General features: G+C 47.8%; 1 protein-coding gene and 1 long non-coding RNA gene across 5 annotated transcripts in view; one reads left to right on the top strand and one right to left on the bottom strand.

The window, feature by feature from the left end:
• Positions 1-15,499, bottom strand: part of LOC307108842 — an 84,352-nt gene extending 68,853 nt beyond the window's left edge. For 3 of the 4 annotated variants that reach the window (XR_013814350.1, XR_013814351.1, XR_013814352.1), the window contains exons 1-3: positions 15,218-15,499; positions 11,698-11,939; positions 6,710-6,907 (exon numbers count right to left, since the gene is read on the bottom strand). This is a non-coding gene — a long non-coding RNA (uncharacterized lncRNA). The remainder of the gene's footprint in view (positions 1-6,709; positions 6,908-11,697; positions 11,940-15,217) is intronic. The other variant, XR_013814353.1, reaches the window with a different exon arrangement.
• MYH16 (myosin heavy chain 16) overlaps positions 1-15,603 on the top strand; it is a 56,576-nt gene that overhangs the window by 25,836 nt on the left and 15,137 nt on the right. The window contains exons 21-30 of the mRNA XM_079787049.1: positions 1,694-1,867; positions 3,199-3,426; positions 4,675-4,779; positions 6,886-6,972; positions 7,174-7,319; positions 8,470-8,560; positions 9,574-9,630; positions 10,304-10,390; positions 12,592-12,837; positions 14,057-14,174. Of these exons, the coding sequence (XP_079643175.1) occupies positions 1,694-1,867; positions 3,199-3,426; positions 4,675-4,779; positions 6,886-6,972; positions 7,174-7,319; positions 8,470-8,560; positions 9,574-9,630; positions 10,304-10,390; positions 12,592-12,837; positions 14,057-14,174 (1,339 nt within the window). The remainder of the gene's footprint in view (positions 1-1,693; positions 1,868-3,198; positions 3,427-4,674; positions 4,780-6,885; positions 6,973-7,173; positions 7,320-8,469; positions 8,561-9,573; positions 9,631-10,303; positions 10,391-12,591; positions 12,838-14,056; positions 14,175-15,603) is intronic.

Genomic DNA, 15,603 nt, shown 5'->3' with positions numbered 1-15,603 from the left:
AAGGAAACTTCATTTCCTTAACCTGCTCTAATCTCATCCTAAGCAAATAGCATCCATAAAATTATGAATTTGACAAGTTCTTTTTCATTTTTAAATTTTTTTTTCAAAATTACGTTATTAACTAGACGCCCAGTGCACAAAATTCATGCACGGCTGGGGGGAAGTCCCCTTAGCCCAGCCTGCACCCTCTCTAATCTGGAACACCTCGGGGGACATCCTTCTCACAATCCAAGATTGCTGGCTCCTAACTGCTCACCTGCCTGCCTGCCTGATCGCCCCTAACTGCCTCTGCCTGCCAGCCTGATTGCCCCTAACTGCCCCTCTCTGCTGGCTTGGTTGCCCCTAACTGCCCCCCCCCCCCCGCCAGCCTGGTCGCCCCCAACTGCCCCCCTGCTGGTCTGGTCGCCCCCAATTGGCTTCTCCCCACCGGCCTGGCCACCCCTCACTGCCCCCACCCCTGCCGGCCTAATTGCCCATCACTGTCCTCCTCTGCCGACCTGGTGGCCCCTCACTGCCCCCCCCCTGCTGGCCTGGTTGCCCCACTCAGCCTGTTGGTCAGTCGTTTGGTTGTCCCTCGCTAACCTCCCTGCTGGACTGGTCGCCCCACGCAGCCTGCTGGTCAGTCATTTGGTCATCCCTCGCTAATCCCCCTGCCGGCCTGGTCACCCCCCACAGCCTGCTATTCAGTTGTTACTGTAAGGGCGTCGTGACCAATTTGCATATTACCCTTTATTAGTATAGATAATTATTTTAAAGAAACTATGTAACAATAAAAATCAAAGGGTTTCGATGCATTGCTGGAATCCATCTCACCTGTCATCTTTGTGTACAGATTACCATTTAGGAAGTCCCAGACCAACAGCTCTTAGGGTCTTTCAACAGGACACAGTGATCACAGATGACAAGGAGACAGAGACTGGAAGCTTCCCTGTTCTTTACTATAAAGTAAAACTTTACTAATTAAACATTCAGGGAAAAGTGCTATTCCAATGAGTAAAAACATACTACAAAATAAAAATCCTTTACTCTTAGTATATTGACTAAATGCTAATCTTATTTAACTAAGCCAGGTAGGATGAGTCAGCAGAGAAAAACATATTTTCACTGAAAAAAAGTGTGACAGCTGCAAGTCATAGTGCCTACATAACCTGGTTATGTGAACTTTGCCACTTTGGAGAGCAGACACAAGAGAGACAGAGAGACATAAAAAGATAAAAACAAAATAAAACAGAGAGATGGAGATAGGGAGAGAATAGATAGATGATAGATAGATAGATAGATAGATAGATAGATAGATAGATGATAGATAGATAGATAGATAGATAGATAGATAGATAGATAGAGCACACAATAAGGAAGAAAAGCAAGGGGGTGCCAAGTTGTGGATATAGCCAGGGCTCCAAGCACACACAATTTACAAAACTGGTGTAAACACTGGGTGCAGCTAGATACTGAAGACCATCTAACTTTGTGTCTCCTGGGATCAAAGAGCACCCTGAGGATTGATCTTAAGAAGGATGGGCCTTCTCTGTAGAGGCCAGACATGCTTTGGTCTCTATGGAAAAGGGCTCTTCCTCACAGCTGCAGCAAGAGTTGCTTTCCACCCCAGTGGGAATATGAGACCCAGCCATATATTCCGTCTCTCAGTCCCCTGGCAAAGCCCATCTCCCTAACACTCTATGATATTACTCAGGTCAAGCCACTCCTGAATGTGGCCCGGCAAGAGGAAGAGATGAAGGCCAAAGAGGAGGAGCTGAGGAATGCCATGTCCAAGACACAAGAGCTGCTAACCAAGGTCAAGGATATGGAGGAGAAGGTGGCCACACTCAGCCAGGAGAAGAACGACCTCAAAATCCAACTGCAGGCCGTACGTGGGGCCCTGAGGGAGGGACAGGAGCTGGGGCTTTGGCAACTGTCCAGACCTCGAGGGTTGCCATGAGTCAGGCCCTAGACGGAGGGGAGGATAAGCTTCCTGAGAGTTGTGTGCCTCCAGCCTTCTCTTTTCTTCATTGTAATGTCATCCTTGACCCAAATACCAAAATGTCTCTATCAAAGTCTTACTTGCCCTCAGCACACACAGATATGCTGGCCCTGCGAGGGTTGTCCAGACAAGATGTGGTGGGAGAAGCCCCCAAAGTGAGCCTGGGTCTGCTGTAGGACCTTGGGAACTTGCCCTCTTTGCCTACTGTTCCTTGCCTGTCAAGTGCAAGCACAGCAGGAAGAACAAATGACCTAGTTTCCATGGGTGCCTGACTCAATGCCCCCCTCCCTGAATTCCAAATTAATGACTGCAGTCACTGCTGTGACCCTCCTGGTTTACCAAGGATCCTTCTCTGATTTGACCCTCAAAAACACCCCTTAAGATACCCAATTTTCCCATGTATCTTACAGGGTAGAAAACTCACTTTGACCAACAATTAGAGACTTCATCAAGGTCCCAAGCTCATCAGTAGAAAACCCACAACTGCGAAGGGTTCAATTCTATCTTGGGTCCTTCCTGCTTAGCATAGTTTCTTCACATCATCTTAACATCCCTAAAGAGTTTCTCAAGCCTCGAACCTTATTTTATGTTTGGGAACACTGGGCCTGAGTGAGACCACAGTAATAAAAGAATCTTCCATTTACAGAAGCACCTCATGAGCTCCATCGCTTTACGCCTCATGGTGTTGTTTCCCTTATTTTGCAGACAAAGATCTGAATTTCAGTAAAGTTATGTCATGAATAAAAGTCACCCCACTGGGCCAATCTTCTGCCTCTGTGACCAGTTGTTGTCTTATACCACTGACCCCATCTTGGGGAGACCCCAGTGGATCCCCAGGTTGTCCCTCCTCTTCCACTTATTGCCTGTGTGACTTTTGACAGCTTCACCTCTGATAAAACCTTATGGTGCATCTGATCACCTGGGATCTCATTAAAATGCAGATTCAGATGTAGCAGGTCTCACCTGGGGCCTGAGATTTAGCATCCGGACTAACTCTCAGGTGCTACAACTGATCTGGGGCCCACATTCCTAGACTACACTTTGTTGTGCACATCGCAAAGGAGCTTGGAGCTAGCCCAGCCCCTGTCCAACCTCAGAACACATTTGGGGGGGGGGGCGGTGGGGAGACGTCCTGTCAGCCCGAGGACTGCCCACCATCTTGGTCCCCTGTGGGTGCCTGGACCCCTAATTTTGACTGGGGCTCTTTTTTCCATTAGGAACAAGATAACCTAATGGATGCGGAGGAGCGCCTGACCCAGATGATGAAGACCAAAATGGAGCTGGAGAGCCAGATCGGGGACATGAGGGAGCGGCTGGAAGAAGAGGAGGGCACAGCTGCCTCCCTGAGTGCCACCAAGCGAAAGCTGGAGGGGGAGCTTAGTGACCTGAAGCGTGACCTGGAGGGCCTTGAGACCACCCTGGCTAAGACAGAGAAGGAGAAGCAGGTGAGGTGGCCTTGCGCACAACCACGCTCCTCTCAGGGTCAAGGAATCCCAGCTCGCTCACCCTGAAGGGGCCATACCAGGAGCCTACCCACCAACTACATGGGGATATTTTTTTAAAGCCTCACATGAGGATATATTTATTGATTTTAGAGAAGGAGGAAAGGAGAGAGAGAAAAAAGTAAACATTAATGCGAGAGAGAAATATTGATCAGTTGCCTCTGACACACACCCCAACCAGAGATTGAACCTGCAACCTAGGAATGTACCCTAACTGGGAATCGAATACGCAACCTGTTTGTGTACAGGATGACACTCCAACCAACTGAGCCACCCAGCTGGACCAAATGGAGTTATGTTAACTTAATTAAATGCAATTTAAAATATGGTTCCTCAGTCAACCTAGCCCCATTTTGAGTGCTCAATAGCCACATGTAGCCAGTGCTACCGTGTTGGACAAAACAAACTGAGAACACACGTCCATTGTTACAGAAAGTTCTGTTAGAGCTGCTGCCTAAGGGGACTAAGCGCTCTTCCCATCACGGTGCCATCCAGACTCAGACCTGACTGGTTCTCCTCAAGCCTGGGATTCCAGGCATCTGCATTAGCCTGCTGCCCACTTAGCCTCAGCATCCCTGGCCCCTCACAGAATGTCCTGCAGCATCATGTCCACTCTTCCTCCCTTCCCAGAAGAGGCAACCCTATCAGAAGAGTGGGGCCACTTATAGCTGCTCAAACAAGCAATTGATGCCCCTCCAAGTGGCTCCAGGGGGAGCCCCTGGCTCCTGATACCATCTTGTTGGCCCTTGGCCCCAAGACCCCCTTCGTACCTTGTAGGTGTACGGGGTCCATGAGCAGGGAAAGGTAGACATGACCAAACCCACGCCTCTGCAGCTCTGATGTGCACCCAAACCATCAGGATCCTGATAAGATGCAGATTCTGGGCTGGCAGTCTGGCAGGGACCAGGATCTATGTTTCCAACACATTTTCGGCCAATGCCACAGCTAATATCCAAGGACCAGGCTTTGAGTAGCAAAGGCCCGAATTGGTGGTTCTCACTGCTTCCCTTATCCCCAAGATTCTGACTTGGGTGACTGAGGTGTGACCTGGGTATGGTATTTCTCAGGCTCCCAGGTGACTCTAGAGTACAGCCAAATAAAGGACCCTCTCTCAAAACAAGTGCCTCCTCTCCTCCCACCAGAGGTGTTCCCAGCCTTAAAGATCTGTCTCTCTCACACCCGGGTTTCCAGGCCCTAGATCACAAGGTCCGCACCCTGACTGGGGACCTCTCACTCAGAGAAGACTCCATCGCCAAGCTCCAGAAAGAGAAGAGGGCCCTGGAGGAGCTGCACCAGGTGAGCACTGCCCACTTCTCCCCTTGGCAGAGCAGGCAGACCTCAGATTTGTCACCTTTTAGCTAGGGACCCTCAGGAAACTCACAGAATCTCCCTAAATCTCAATTCCCTCATCAGTGAAGTGAGCATGGTCACATCTTGATGCCTTCCTTCTAGGTCTGTTATAAGTAGGACAACCATATAATTTATCACCCAAACTAGGACAGCTTTCAGAGTAAAATGGGGACAACAGACAAAAGTCAGGATGGCCCCAGGCACACTGGGAGGTGTGATCCCCAGAGTCATAAAATGAGGTGGGGCATAGGGAAGGGTCCTTGAGTTCTAAAGTACCAGTGAATTCTGATGCATTGCTGCAACAACAGACATGAGGTCTTGAGGTCCCAGGCAGACCCACCCAATTATTACAGGCTCAAGCTAATAAATACAGAGCCAGCTCTCACCAGCCTCCAGCACAGGGCACCTCCTAGCTCTGGAAACAAAGGTGCAAAGAGTGAGTTGAAGCTCAGAACCAGACAATGGACCTTCATCCCTGTGTCTGTTAAAACCTGAATCCACAGCATGTCCCCTGAGCTGCCTCTGAAAATACCTCCCCTTCGACTGTGACTCAACTATATCAAATACCCAGAGCCACTTTTTATAACAAATACAGCCAATTCTCATTATTCAAGGTAGTTATGTTCTATAAAATCATCACACACACTGAAATAGCAAAAACTAAAACTCTGCTCCTAGGGGAAATTTAGGGTTAGGTTTCTGTAAGCCTTTGATCATAATATTTTGTCAACCAATCAATACATAATACATATGATTATGATCAATTATGTTAATTTAATTAAATGTGTTTAAAAGTGCCTTTTTAGTACATATTGTTGATTCCTTAACATTGAACCCTTGGTCAACAGCACTCTATCTCATGCCTGAATGAAGCTTATCTAATACACAATTTCCTCTGTAAGAAACATCAAAGCTTTCTTGTGCTTAGGAACACTAGACAGCACTGTGTGTGGGTACCATTTTAAACAGTGAAATCACCAACAAAAATATAAAAACGTGACACTAAATAGACTGTGAAAAGGACACTGGTTTGCAGTATGAGATGAAACAAGAATGCAAGGCATCATCTCATTTGATCTCAGCTGAAAAACCCCAGGTGACTCAAATTTTTCACCATTCCACTCATATCTGTGGGTGACCATGAAAGCACCATGAGTATTGATTTGGGGATTACAAATAATTTTAGCAAGTAGGTAACTTGGCAGGTAGATAATCCACAAATAATGAGGACTGACTATTTTGGAAGGCTCTCTTACTATCCTGAAATAAAAATATCAATAGAGCACTCTTCAATATAAAGGAGAAATAAATGGAAAGTAATTTATAATAAATAATAGAGCTGTCCATGTGTAAAAGGTAAAGCAGATGGACTAGCAGATATTGTGAGCAGTGGGCTGTCTGCCTGGGCCTGTCTACAACGGCTACAGATGGGCACCAGAGGGTGTGTTGGCGACCCAGATAGCAAAGTGTGGCGGCTATCACTGCTGCAATTCAACAAAACGCTGAATAACTCCCGGGGAGATTTTCATAAATCATCTCTCAATGTTCATGGTAGATCATTCTTTTAAAATGCAGTGTATACTAAATTAAAAAAGTATTTGAGTTATATGTAGAGTTGTGGTGGGTTCTAGGTTCAGAAAAGGATAAATGGTTGTTTTATTTACATGAGAGTCTGGGTGGGACATCAAGCATGTGGACAACAGACTTATTCTTCATGGTGCCAGATTGTCCAGAGCAAGGCAAAGAGGTCCAGCATCCCTGGAACTACACACTAAGTGACAGTGTGGCCCCCAATAATTGTGACAACCAAAAGCCCCCCACAGATTCCCACATGCCTGTGGAGAACCAGAGCCCCCCTACTGACCCGAGGGCTTACCTGCTGCTGACGGGTGCTCAGGTCTGCCCCGGCCTCACCTAGCACCCAGGTGCAGGCACTCAGTAGCTATTCACGGCAGTCAACTCAACTCAGCTCAGAAGTGATGGCAGAAAACCAGGTCTGACCAGCTGCTCCTGCGTACATTGTGGAACACACATGTGTATCTTTCCTTCCAGAAAACCCTCGATGATCTGCAAGCTGAGGAGGACAAGGTGAACCACCTGACAAAGAGCAACAGCAAGCTCAACACCCAGATCCATGAGGTAATGCCCACAGCTGGCCAATTCTACACTCAAGGACAGGGTCCTCAGATACATTTTTGGCACTGGACTGACACATCCCCCAGTTTTAAAGCACCCAGGGAAGTGAGGGCTCTTCTGATGCCACAGCTAAGGAACCAGGCCCAGTCTGGTTTCTTATTGTGTTCTGGACTGAGACTCACCCCTCCTCTACTTTCTCTACAGCTGGAGGATAACTGGGAACAAGAAAAGAAAATCCGGGCAGAGGTGGAAAAGGCTCGTCGGAAAGCTGAGAGTGACCTGAAGATGACCATTGACAATCTCAATGAGATGGAGCGATCCAAGCTAGATCTTGAGGAGGTGGTGAAAAAGTACGCCAATGCAGTCATTCATGTCTTCGTAATAATATTAGCAATATCTACCACTTTCTAGATGGTCCCAGGCTCCAGGCACTGTGCTGAGGGATTCACATGTATCCATGCCTGTCACCAGCACCTCCTATGTACCAGGCCGTGTGCCCACCATGGAGGCTATAGGGAGAAAGGAGTAGGTGCTGCCCTGTCTACAGGGAGCTCCCAGCATCAGACATGGCCTGTTGGATGATGAAAATGAGACTTGTATTAAGCAATACATGTATCTGAGGGCAGAAAGTTTATAGAAACGTATAAACTGGGCTCTCAAAGATCACAAGTTGAGAGAGTAATTTATCAATATCACTCTGGCAATAACATGGAGGAAAGATAGAGTAGGAAAAAACTAATTGGAAGGCTACTGCAATAGTCCAGGCATAAGCTTGAACTAAGTAAAAGGCTGAGGTAATGGAGATAAGGAGTAAGATAAGGAAAAAGGGGGGAAAAAAGGAAAAAAAGATAAGGAAAAAGGAGTAGAATTTGGACATTACATCTTTGAAGTATATGTTTCTAAGGCAGTTTTAAAGTACCTCAGACTGCTATGAGGGGCATATGCAGCAAAATCTGCATCTCAGCACATTTCTTCTGTGGCACACCCAGAAGGTGCATGTGGCCTTGCCCATCCTCCTCATCTACTCGTTCTATCATCTTAGTTTTCATATGTGGCTTCCTGACACATAGAACTCACACATCAGAAGGAGACAGCCTTTTGTTTAAAGCTTTTGGAGGAAATTTTCTCTAAAAAGGCAAAGCATTAACGTGATTCTGTAGCCCCTAGAATTTAAAGTTCACCAGAGCAGTCATTTCTGTCTGGCTTGTTCATTGATGTGTCCCTAGAACCCCAAATGATGTCTGGTACATAGTAGGTACTCAATAAACATATATTAAATTAATAAATGCATGAGTGAAAGAGTAAGTGAATGAAAAGCCAGTGGAATAGATTCTGTAGAGTGAGTCCTTCTGGGCTGTCATCCCCGAAGGCCAGGGGGTTGGGAGCACGTATTTTTCAGCAGGTTTAAGGCCTCGTCTGGCAGCCCAGTCTCTATTCTCTGGTCAGCTTACTGGTCTACCCTCAGAGCTTTTCCTCAGGAGGTCAAACCTTCTTTTGCAGGAGGGATATGGAAATCAATTCTGTCAACTCTAAGTATGAGGATGAGCAGTCTCTGAATTCCACACTGCAACGGAAACTAAAAGAACACCAGGTATGTCCAGGACTGAGAAGACTGAACCTGCCTTTTAAGATGCACTTCCCTGCACCCTTTTCTCACAGCAGCTGATTGGCTACTAAGTTTTCCTGAGGAGCAAGATTGCCACAGAGTCCTTGGAGGCGACACATGTTCGCCTCACTGAGGGTTAAATTCAAAGTCCTTACAGTGGTTAAAATGCCCTCTACAATCTAGCCCCTGCTTCCTCACTGACCTCATCATCCACTCTCCCCACCACCACCACAACCATGCTGGCCAGCCATGCTAGCTCTGTGAGGGCACTCACATATCCCAGCCTCCCTCCTGCCTCAGGGCCATTGGTCCCCTCTGCTTTTGACATTTAGCTCCCGTCCATTACCTCCTTATTTATGTATTTATTTACTAGAGGCCTGGTGCACAAATTCATGCACGGGTGGGGTCCCTCGGTCTGGCTGGCGATCGGGCCATCTGGGCTATCTCGCCCAGTCCCGATCAGGGCCATCAGGGCATGCTGGCCAGAGGGAGGGACCGTAGGGGGTTGGCCAGCTGGCCTGCCCCAATTGGGGCCAGGCAAGTCGGGGGTAGGGACCATGGGAGGCCAACCCAGGGGAGGGGCTATGGGAGGTTGGCTGGCTGGCTCTGCCCCGATCAGAGCCGATTGGGGTGGGCCAGCGGGGTGGGGGGGATAGGGGAGGGGAGTTGGCCGGCCACAGGAGGTTGGTTGTGGGAGCACACTGACCACCAGGAGGCAGCTCTTGCATTGAGCTGGTAGTCAGTGCAGGTCATAGCGACCGGTCGTTCAGTCATAATGGTCGCTTAGGCTTTTACATATATAGATTTATTTTGTTGTTGTTCATTAGGTTCCACATATAAGTGAGATCATATGGTATTTGTCTTTCTCTGACTGGCTTATTTTCCTTAGCATAATACTCTTCCCCATTACCTCCATTCTAAAACGCTAACTGGGTAAGTTTCCCACAGAATTAAGATAATCCCCCTCAACCCTCTTCTTCTGCTTACTTTTCTGCTAGGCCCGAATCGAGGAACTAGAGGAAGAACTGGAAGCTGAGAGAGCAATGAGAGCCAAGGTAAACGACATACTTCTCTTACCTTTCTTGAGTCAAAGGGCCAAATGCCAGCTACAATCCAACCATAAGCAGAAACAGAGAGGAGGACAGGTTTCCAGTTGAAAGGCCTCATTGTTTCTTGAGCACCTACTGTGTGCCAGGCACTGTGTAACACGTGGACATTAAATATCATGTAAGATGCAAAGATGCTGCTTGTGGTATGAAACCAAGGAGAGAAGGCTAGCTCTGCCTGGGACAGGTTGTAGAGGCAACATTAGCTTAGGAATTCAAAGACTGAATTCAACAGGCTGAGGCAGGGAGGAATTTCAGGCCAAGGCAATGAAATAGCACCTACCTGCACAGGAACTAAGGTGTAAAAGGAAGAGCAAAGAGTGGAGGGAGGGTTGAGGGCAGGGATCCTACAGGAAATGAAGCAATAAAGATGATGGGAAATAAATCATAAGACGCCTAAACTCCAGATTCAGCCAAACTGGGCTGGGGGTGGGGGGGCGGGCAGGATGGGCAATAAGGCCCACCCAGTGCAAGGAGAAGGACAGACAGCATCCTTCACTGAGCATGTGTGGTGGCAGGCAGAGTGCAGAGCTCCCCAAGTGCAGGCTCTGGCCTCACAAACACCATGTGGAAAGAGGGACTCATGGATGGCTTCAGTCAGTGTCATTCACTCTCACCCCAGGTGGAGAAACAACGCAGTGACCTGTCCCGGGACCTTGAAGACCTCAGCGACAGGCTGGAAGAGGCTGGGGGAGCCACATCTGCTCAGGTACCATCCTCGGGGAACCTGGGAACCCCAATCCTGCCTGCCTATAGGGATGATAAACAGTGGATGATAAACAGTGGGATAAAGACCACCTAGTTTTTGCTGAATTCCTGGGGCTACCATGAAGAGAAACTGATTAGTAATAAAAATTAAAATTAAAAAAAAGTAGGCAAGAGAGAGGCTGATTCGGTCCACTTCCTTCTGGGGCTCCTTAGTGGCACTAATAGAAGCAGGATTTGGATTGCATGCAGAGGGCGGGTATTCTAAAATACAGTGTATTCGCATCTAAGGGAAATAATGAACAACATAAGCTGAAGAACAAAAAACAGACCCCGCGACAGGGAAGCATCAACCAGACTGTCAAACCTCAGAGGGAAGGCAGGGGAGGGTGGGGGAAAGGGGGAGAGATCAACCAAAGGACTTGTATGCATCCATATAAGCCTAACCAGTTGTCATGGACAACAGGGGGGTAGGAGCATACGTGGGGAGGGGTTCGGGATGGGAATAGGGGGATGAGGACAATTATGTGATACCATAACCAATAAAGAAATTAAAAAATAAAGTAAATTAAAAAATAAAATACAGTGTATTAATAAATAAAAAAAACTTTGAGGTACAGTAAGGCCAAAAGATGAGGAGAAGATTGCCATTGAAGAGGTACAGTGACCCTTGAACAACACAGATTTGAACCGCATGGGTATATTTATACACACTTTTTTTTTTTCAATTGACCACAGTTCAATAGACCCACATAGTTCAAACCTGCATTGTTCAAGGGTCAACTGTAGTTTGCTACAGTTCCCTAAAGGAGGGGGCATGCCAGGCAGAGCCACACATGGAAGCACCAGGGTCATTCAGGGGGCAGAGGGAAGGGGAATTGTGAGCTAGAGCCTTTGTTATGGTTTCTGAGGAAGGCACGGGAGCAGGCTTAGATTGGCTAGTTCGGATCATTTTGGAGGGCTCTGGGGCATAGGGGCCATCCCTAGTTGTCTAGTACTTGGCCATGGGTAATTCTGGTAAGTGGATAGTAGCTGAGAGTGTGAGAGCCACATGAAAGAAGGAATTGGGGGGTGGGGAGACTCTAGATTGGTTGGTTGTGATTGAAATTGAGTTGTTTGCTATCTCTAGGAATTAGCTAAACCTGAGAGAGGCCATCTTTTTGGAGTCAGCAAAGCCCCAGATGTCAAAGCACCACAATACAGAAAATATAGACCAGGTTACACACTCCAAGAGCACCCCACTGAGAGGTGAATGGGGGCTGGAATCTGAGCCATGCCTCCTAGGGTGGAATGTGTCTTCCTCTAACTCACATGCAGGCATCATGGAGACTACCAGAAGCCACATGATACTCTCATAATTTCATGAAGTCAGCACTCTTGCAAATGTGGACCCTGGACCAGAGCAGAGAGCATGAATGGCATCTCTTATCACTGGAAGGCTGGATATCCTTTCCGGTGGCCCCCGGACTCCATGTCCTGTGGCTTCATCATTCTGGCCACAGTCTGCTCCTTGTGGAGCTGAACTGAAGCAGGTGTCCAGCTGGGGTTGGATCCTGGCAGAAAACAAAATCATCCCAGATGGTTTGAATGAGGGGCATTAACAAAGGGACTATCTCTAGCACTGCAGGGAGTTAAGAGAATAACAGGGGGCCATTAGAGCAAGAGCTATAGATAGGGGCTGCCTGGTGGGTTCCTTCTGAAGGCTCTGAGAAAGAATCTGTTCCAGGCCTCTCTCCTAGCTCCTCATGATTGGCAGACAATCTTTGCTGTTTCTTGCTAATAGCTGTTTCTTGCTAATGGTCCACTCTGCCTCTCTCATGGCCTTTATCTTGTGTGTCTCTCTGGTCCAAATTTCCCTCCTCTTATAAAGACAACCAGTAATTAGAGATTAGGGCCCATCCTAATCCAATATGACATTTTAACTTGCGTACATCTACAAAGACCCTATTCCCAAATAAGGTCAAATCAAGTATCAGGGTTAAGATTTAAACATATCTTTGAGGGAAACATAATTCAACACACAACACTATCTAAACAAACCCTATAGGCAACCCACCCAGAGGCTTAGGATTCATATTTCAATCAGGGCATCTCATTAGTGGGGTACAGGAATATCAAAGGACCACTGAGCAGGTGAGCAGTGTCCACCCCAAGGAGACCAATGCCAGCCAGTCCTGCTAAGCCCTGCTTCTCCTCTACCCCCAGATTGAGCAGAATCGCAAGCGGGAGGCCGAGCTGCTGAAACTGCGGCGGGAGCTGGAGGAGGCAGCCTTGCAGAGTGAGGCAACGGCCTCCACCCTGCGCAAGAAACACACAGATTCCATGGCTGAGTTGACAGAGCACGTGGAGAACCTGCAGAGGGTCAAGTCCAAGCTGGAGAAGGACAAGCAGGTCATGAAGGCCGAGATCGACGACCTCAATGCCAGCATGGAGAATGTGCAGAAGTCCAAGGTGAGGAAAGTCCCCTCCCAGAACCATGGGAGGTGCCCCGGCATTAGCTCTTACACAAATATTCCCTGAGCCCCCAGCAGGCTTGAGTCAAGGTCTAGATCAGAGGTGGGGAATGTCTGGCCCACGGGCCATATAAGGCCCATGAAATCATTTGGTCTAGCCCTTCCAAGACAACCAGAGGTGGCACTCAAAATTCAATAAATCTAAGAGCATTTTTCATAGCAACATAAATTTATATTAAGTGAGTTATAATAAGCAAATCCTATATAATAAAAGGCTAATATGCAAATCAACCGAACAGCAGAACAACCGGTCTCTATGACATGCACTGACCACCAGGGGGCAGACACTCAACGCAGGGGGCAGACACTCAGCCAGAAGCCAGGCTCATGCTGGTGAGCACAGCGGCGGTGGCGGGAGCCTCTGCTGCCTCCGCAGCAGCACTAAGGATGTCCGACTGACGGCTTAGGCCCACTCCCCCCGGGGCTCCCAGACTGCGAGAGAGTGCAGGCTAGACTGAGGGACCCCCCCCCCAAGTGCACAAATTTCATGCACCGGGCCTCTAGTAATATTATAAATATCCAAATGGCCCTTGGCAGAAAAAAGGCTCCCCACCTGTTCTAGATGTTGTGAAGGAAACCGAGGTGAACCTTTCACAGACCCCACCAACTGTGTATATAACCTTGGCCAAGCTACATAACTATGCCTCAGTTTCCTCATATAGAAAATGGGGATAATAATAATCCCTGCCTCAAAGCACTTTTGTGAAGGCTACAAAAGTCCCTGGCAATAAATGTGTGCTATTAAGCTCATCATTACATTAATATGACTATACTAGAGGCCCAGTGCATGAAATTCATGCATGGGTAGGGTCCCTAGGCCTGGCCAGCGATCAGGGCCAATCGGACCCTTCTGGCTGCCGGCCGGGGCCTCTCTTTCCCGGCTGCCAGCTGCTGCCGGGGCCTTCCTTCATTCTGTGCCACCCCCTGGTGGTCAGCACACATCATAGTGAGTGATCAAACTCCCGGTCTCCTGGTCAAACTCCCAAGGGGATAATTTGCATATTAGGCTTTTATATAGAGAGATCCTCAAGGAGTTGGAAACCTGGGAGCCTACACTAGGGGAACCCAGGTGGAAGGAAGGGAAGGCCTGGCCTGGGTTCCCCTAGTACATGCAGCCTGGCCGCATTTCCCCCACTGAATGCACTGTTCCTGGGCAGATGAATGCCGAGGCCCATGTCCGAAAGCTGGAAGACAGCTTAGCAGAAGCCAACGCCAAAGTGGCTGAGCTGGAGAGAAACCAGGCAGAAATCAATGCCATCAGGACACGCCTCCAAGGTGAGCTCATTCTTCCCTGCAGCTTCCTAAAAAACAGTATATGGAATGGAAGAGGATTCGCAGGGAAACTGAAAGAGTACCTAGGTCCTCTCCTCAGAGCTTTCTTGGCTTTGGAAAATTCGCATCCCCTGTGATGAGACAAGGAGATTTTATTTTACCCTCGGAATGTCCCAAGTCACATTTTTATAGTGTAAAATGGAGAACACTATTCAAAGTATTTTCATATTAGTTCTCTCACCCTGTGAGATCAGCAGGGGGGGCAGTCATACTGACACTTTTTAAACATTTTAAAACATGACCCACATACTAACATAAAGTGAACATGTGTCCTAATCAGGGAACCAGAAAAATGGTAAAGCTGCCTTTGAAGAACATGCGGGGTGAGATTTACATAGTCAGTGGGAAAAGGAGTGCTCAAGGAAATCTGCTAAGTTAGATACAAAACTGGTTACTGTCCTACAGGACAACAGCACTGCAACCTCTGAGTTTGGTTTTGGTTTTTCTTATTTTCTTTTTTAAGATTTTTAAAGTTGATTTTTAGACAGAGAGGAAGGGAGAGGGAGAGAGAAACATTGATATAGAAGTGCTACATCAACCAGCTGCCTCCTGTGCACCCCCTACCCGGGATCAAGCCCACAATCCAGTGCCCTGACCAGGAATGAACAGACAACTGTTAAGTGCACAGGACAAGACTCAACCAATTAAGCCACACCAGCCAGGGCTGTTTTTGTTTTTCTATCAGAAGAAATCCTTTGCATCTCTAAGACTTGAATAATTTGGAACTTATTACTATCCAGTTTAACACCTAACTTTGCAGAGGCTGGGCTCTAACCGGAGTAAACAGTAAGTCAAACAAAGTTGCACTCCCTGAGAGAAGTTAACACCCCTTGGGTTAGACAAGCTCCAGTGTGACACCAGAGAACCTGCAGGCATCCTTTGACCTTATTCCCACGTCCTGTAATACTTTTTAAAATCAATATCCCCATTTGACAGGTGAAAAAAGTGAAGCTCAGTGAGATGAGGTGACAAAACTAATGACTTACAGAGCAGAACCAGAAGCCTGGTCTTCCTCTGATTCATGCATTTCCTTCTGTCCTCCGGTCCAGCAATCAGTCCACACGTGACAGGAATGTAGTAGGTTCTGGGACCGTGACAAATACAGTTTACAAAGTAAACACTCTGCCCCGCTGTCTTCTCCAAACTCCTTTGCTGTATCTCCTGCCAAGGGTCAGGGCTTTGTTATTTGAATAAAGCCCTTTGCCCCAGGCAAGTCACTTGGAGGCTGGCAGCTCTTGGGCACTTGCTCCATCCCTGGGATGACTTAATTTGGGTGGCTGGTGCGGTGGTCACTGTGCTCCCCATTCCAACGCAGTCGCGGCTTTGGGAGCAATGCCCCGAGGGAGCTCAGGATCTGGCTGAAGAGCCAGTT

Source organism: Cnephaeus nilssonii (assembly GCF_951640355.1).
Source record: "Cnephaeus nilssonii genome assembly, chromosome: 2".
Lineage (NCBI taxonomy): Eukaryota > Metazoa > Chordata > Mammalia > Chiroptera > Vespertilionidae > Cnephaeus > Cnephaeus nilssonii.
This window is presented reverse-complemented; position numbering and strand designations above follow the sequence as displayed.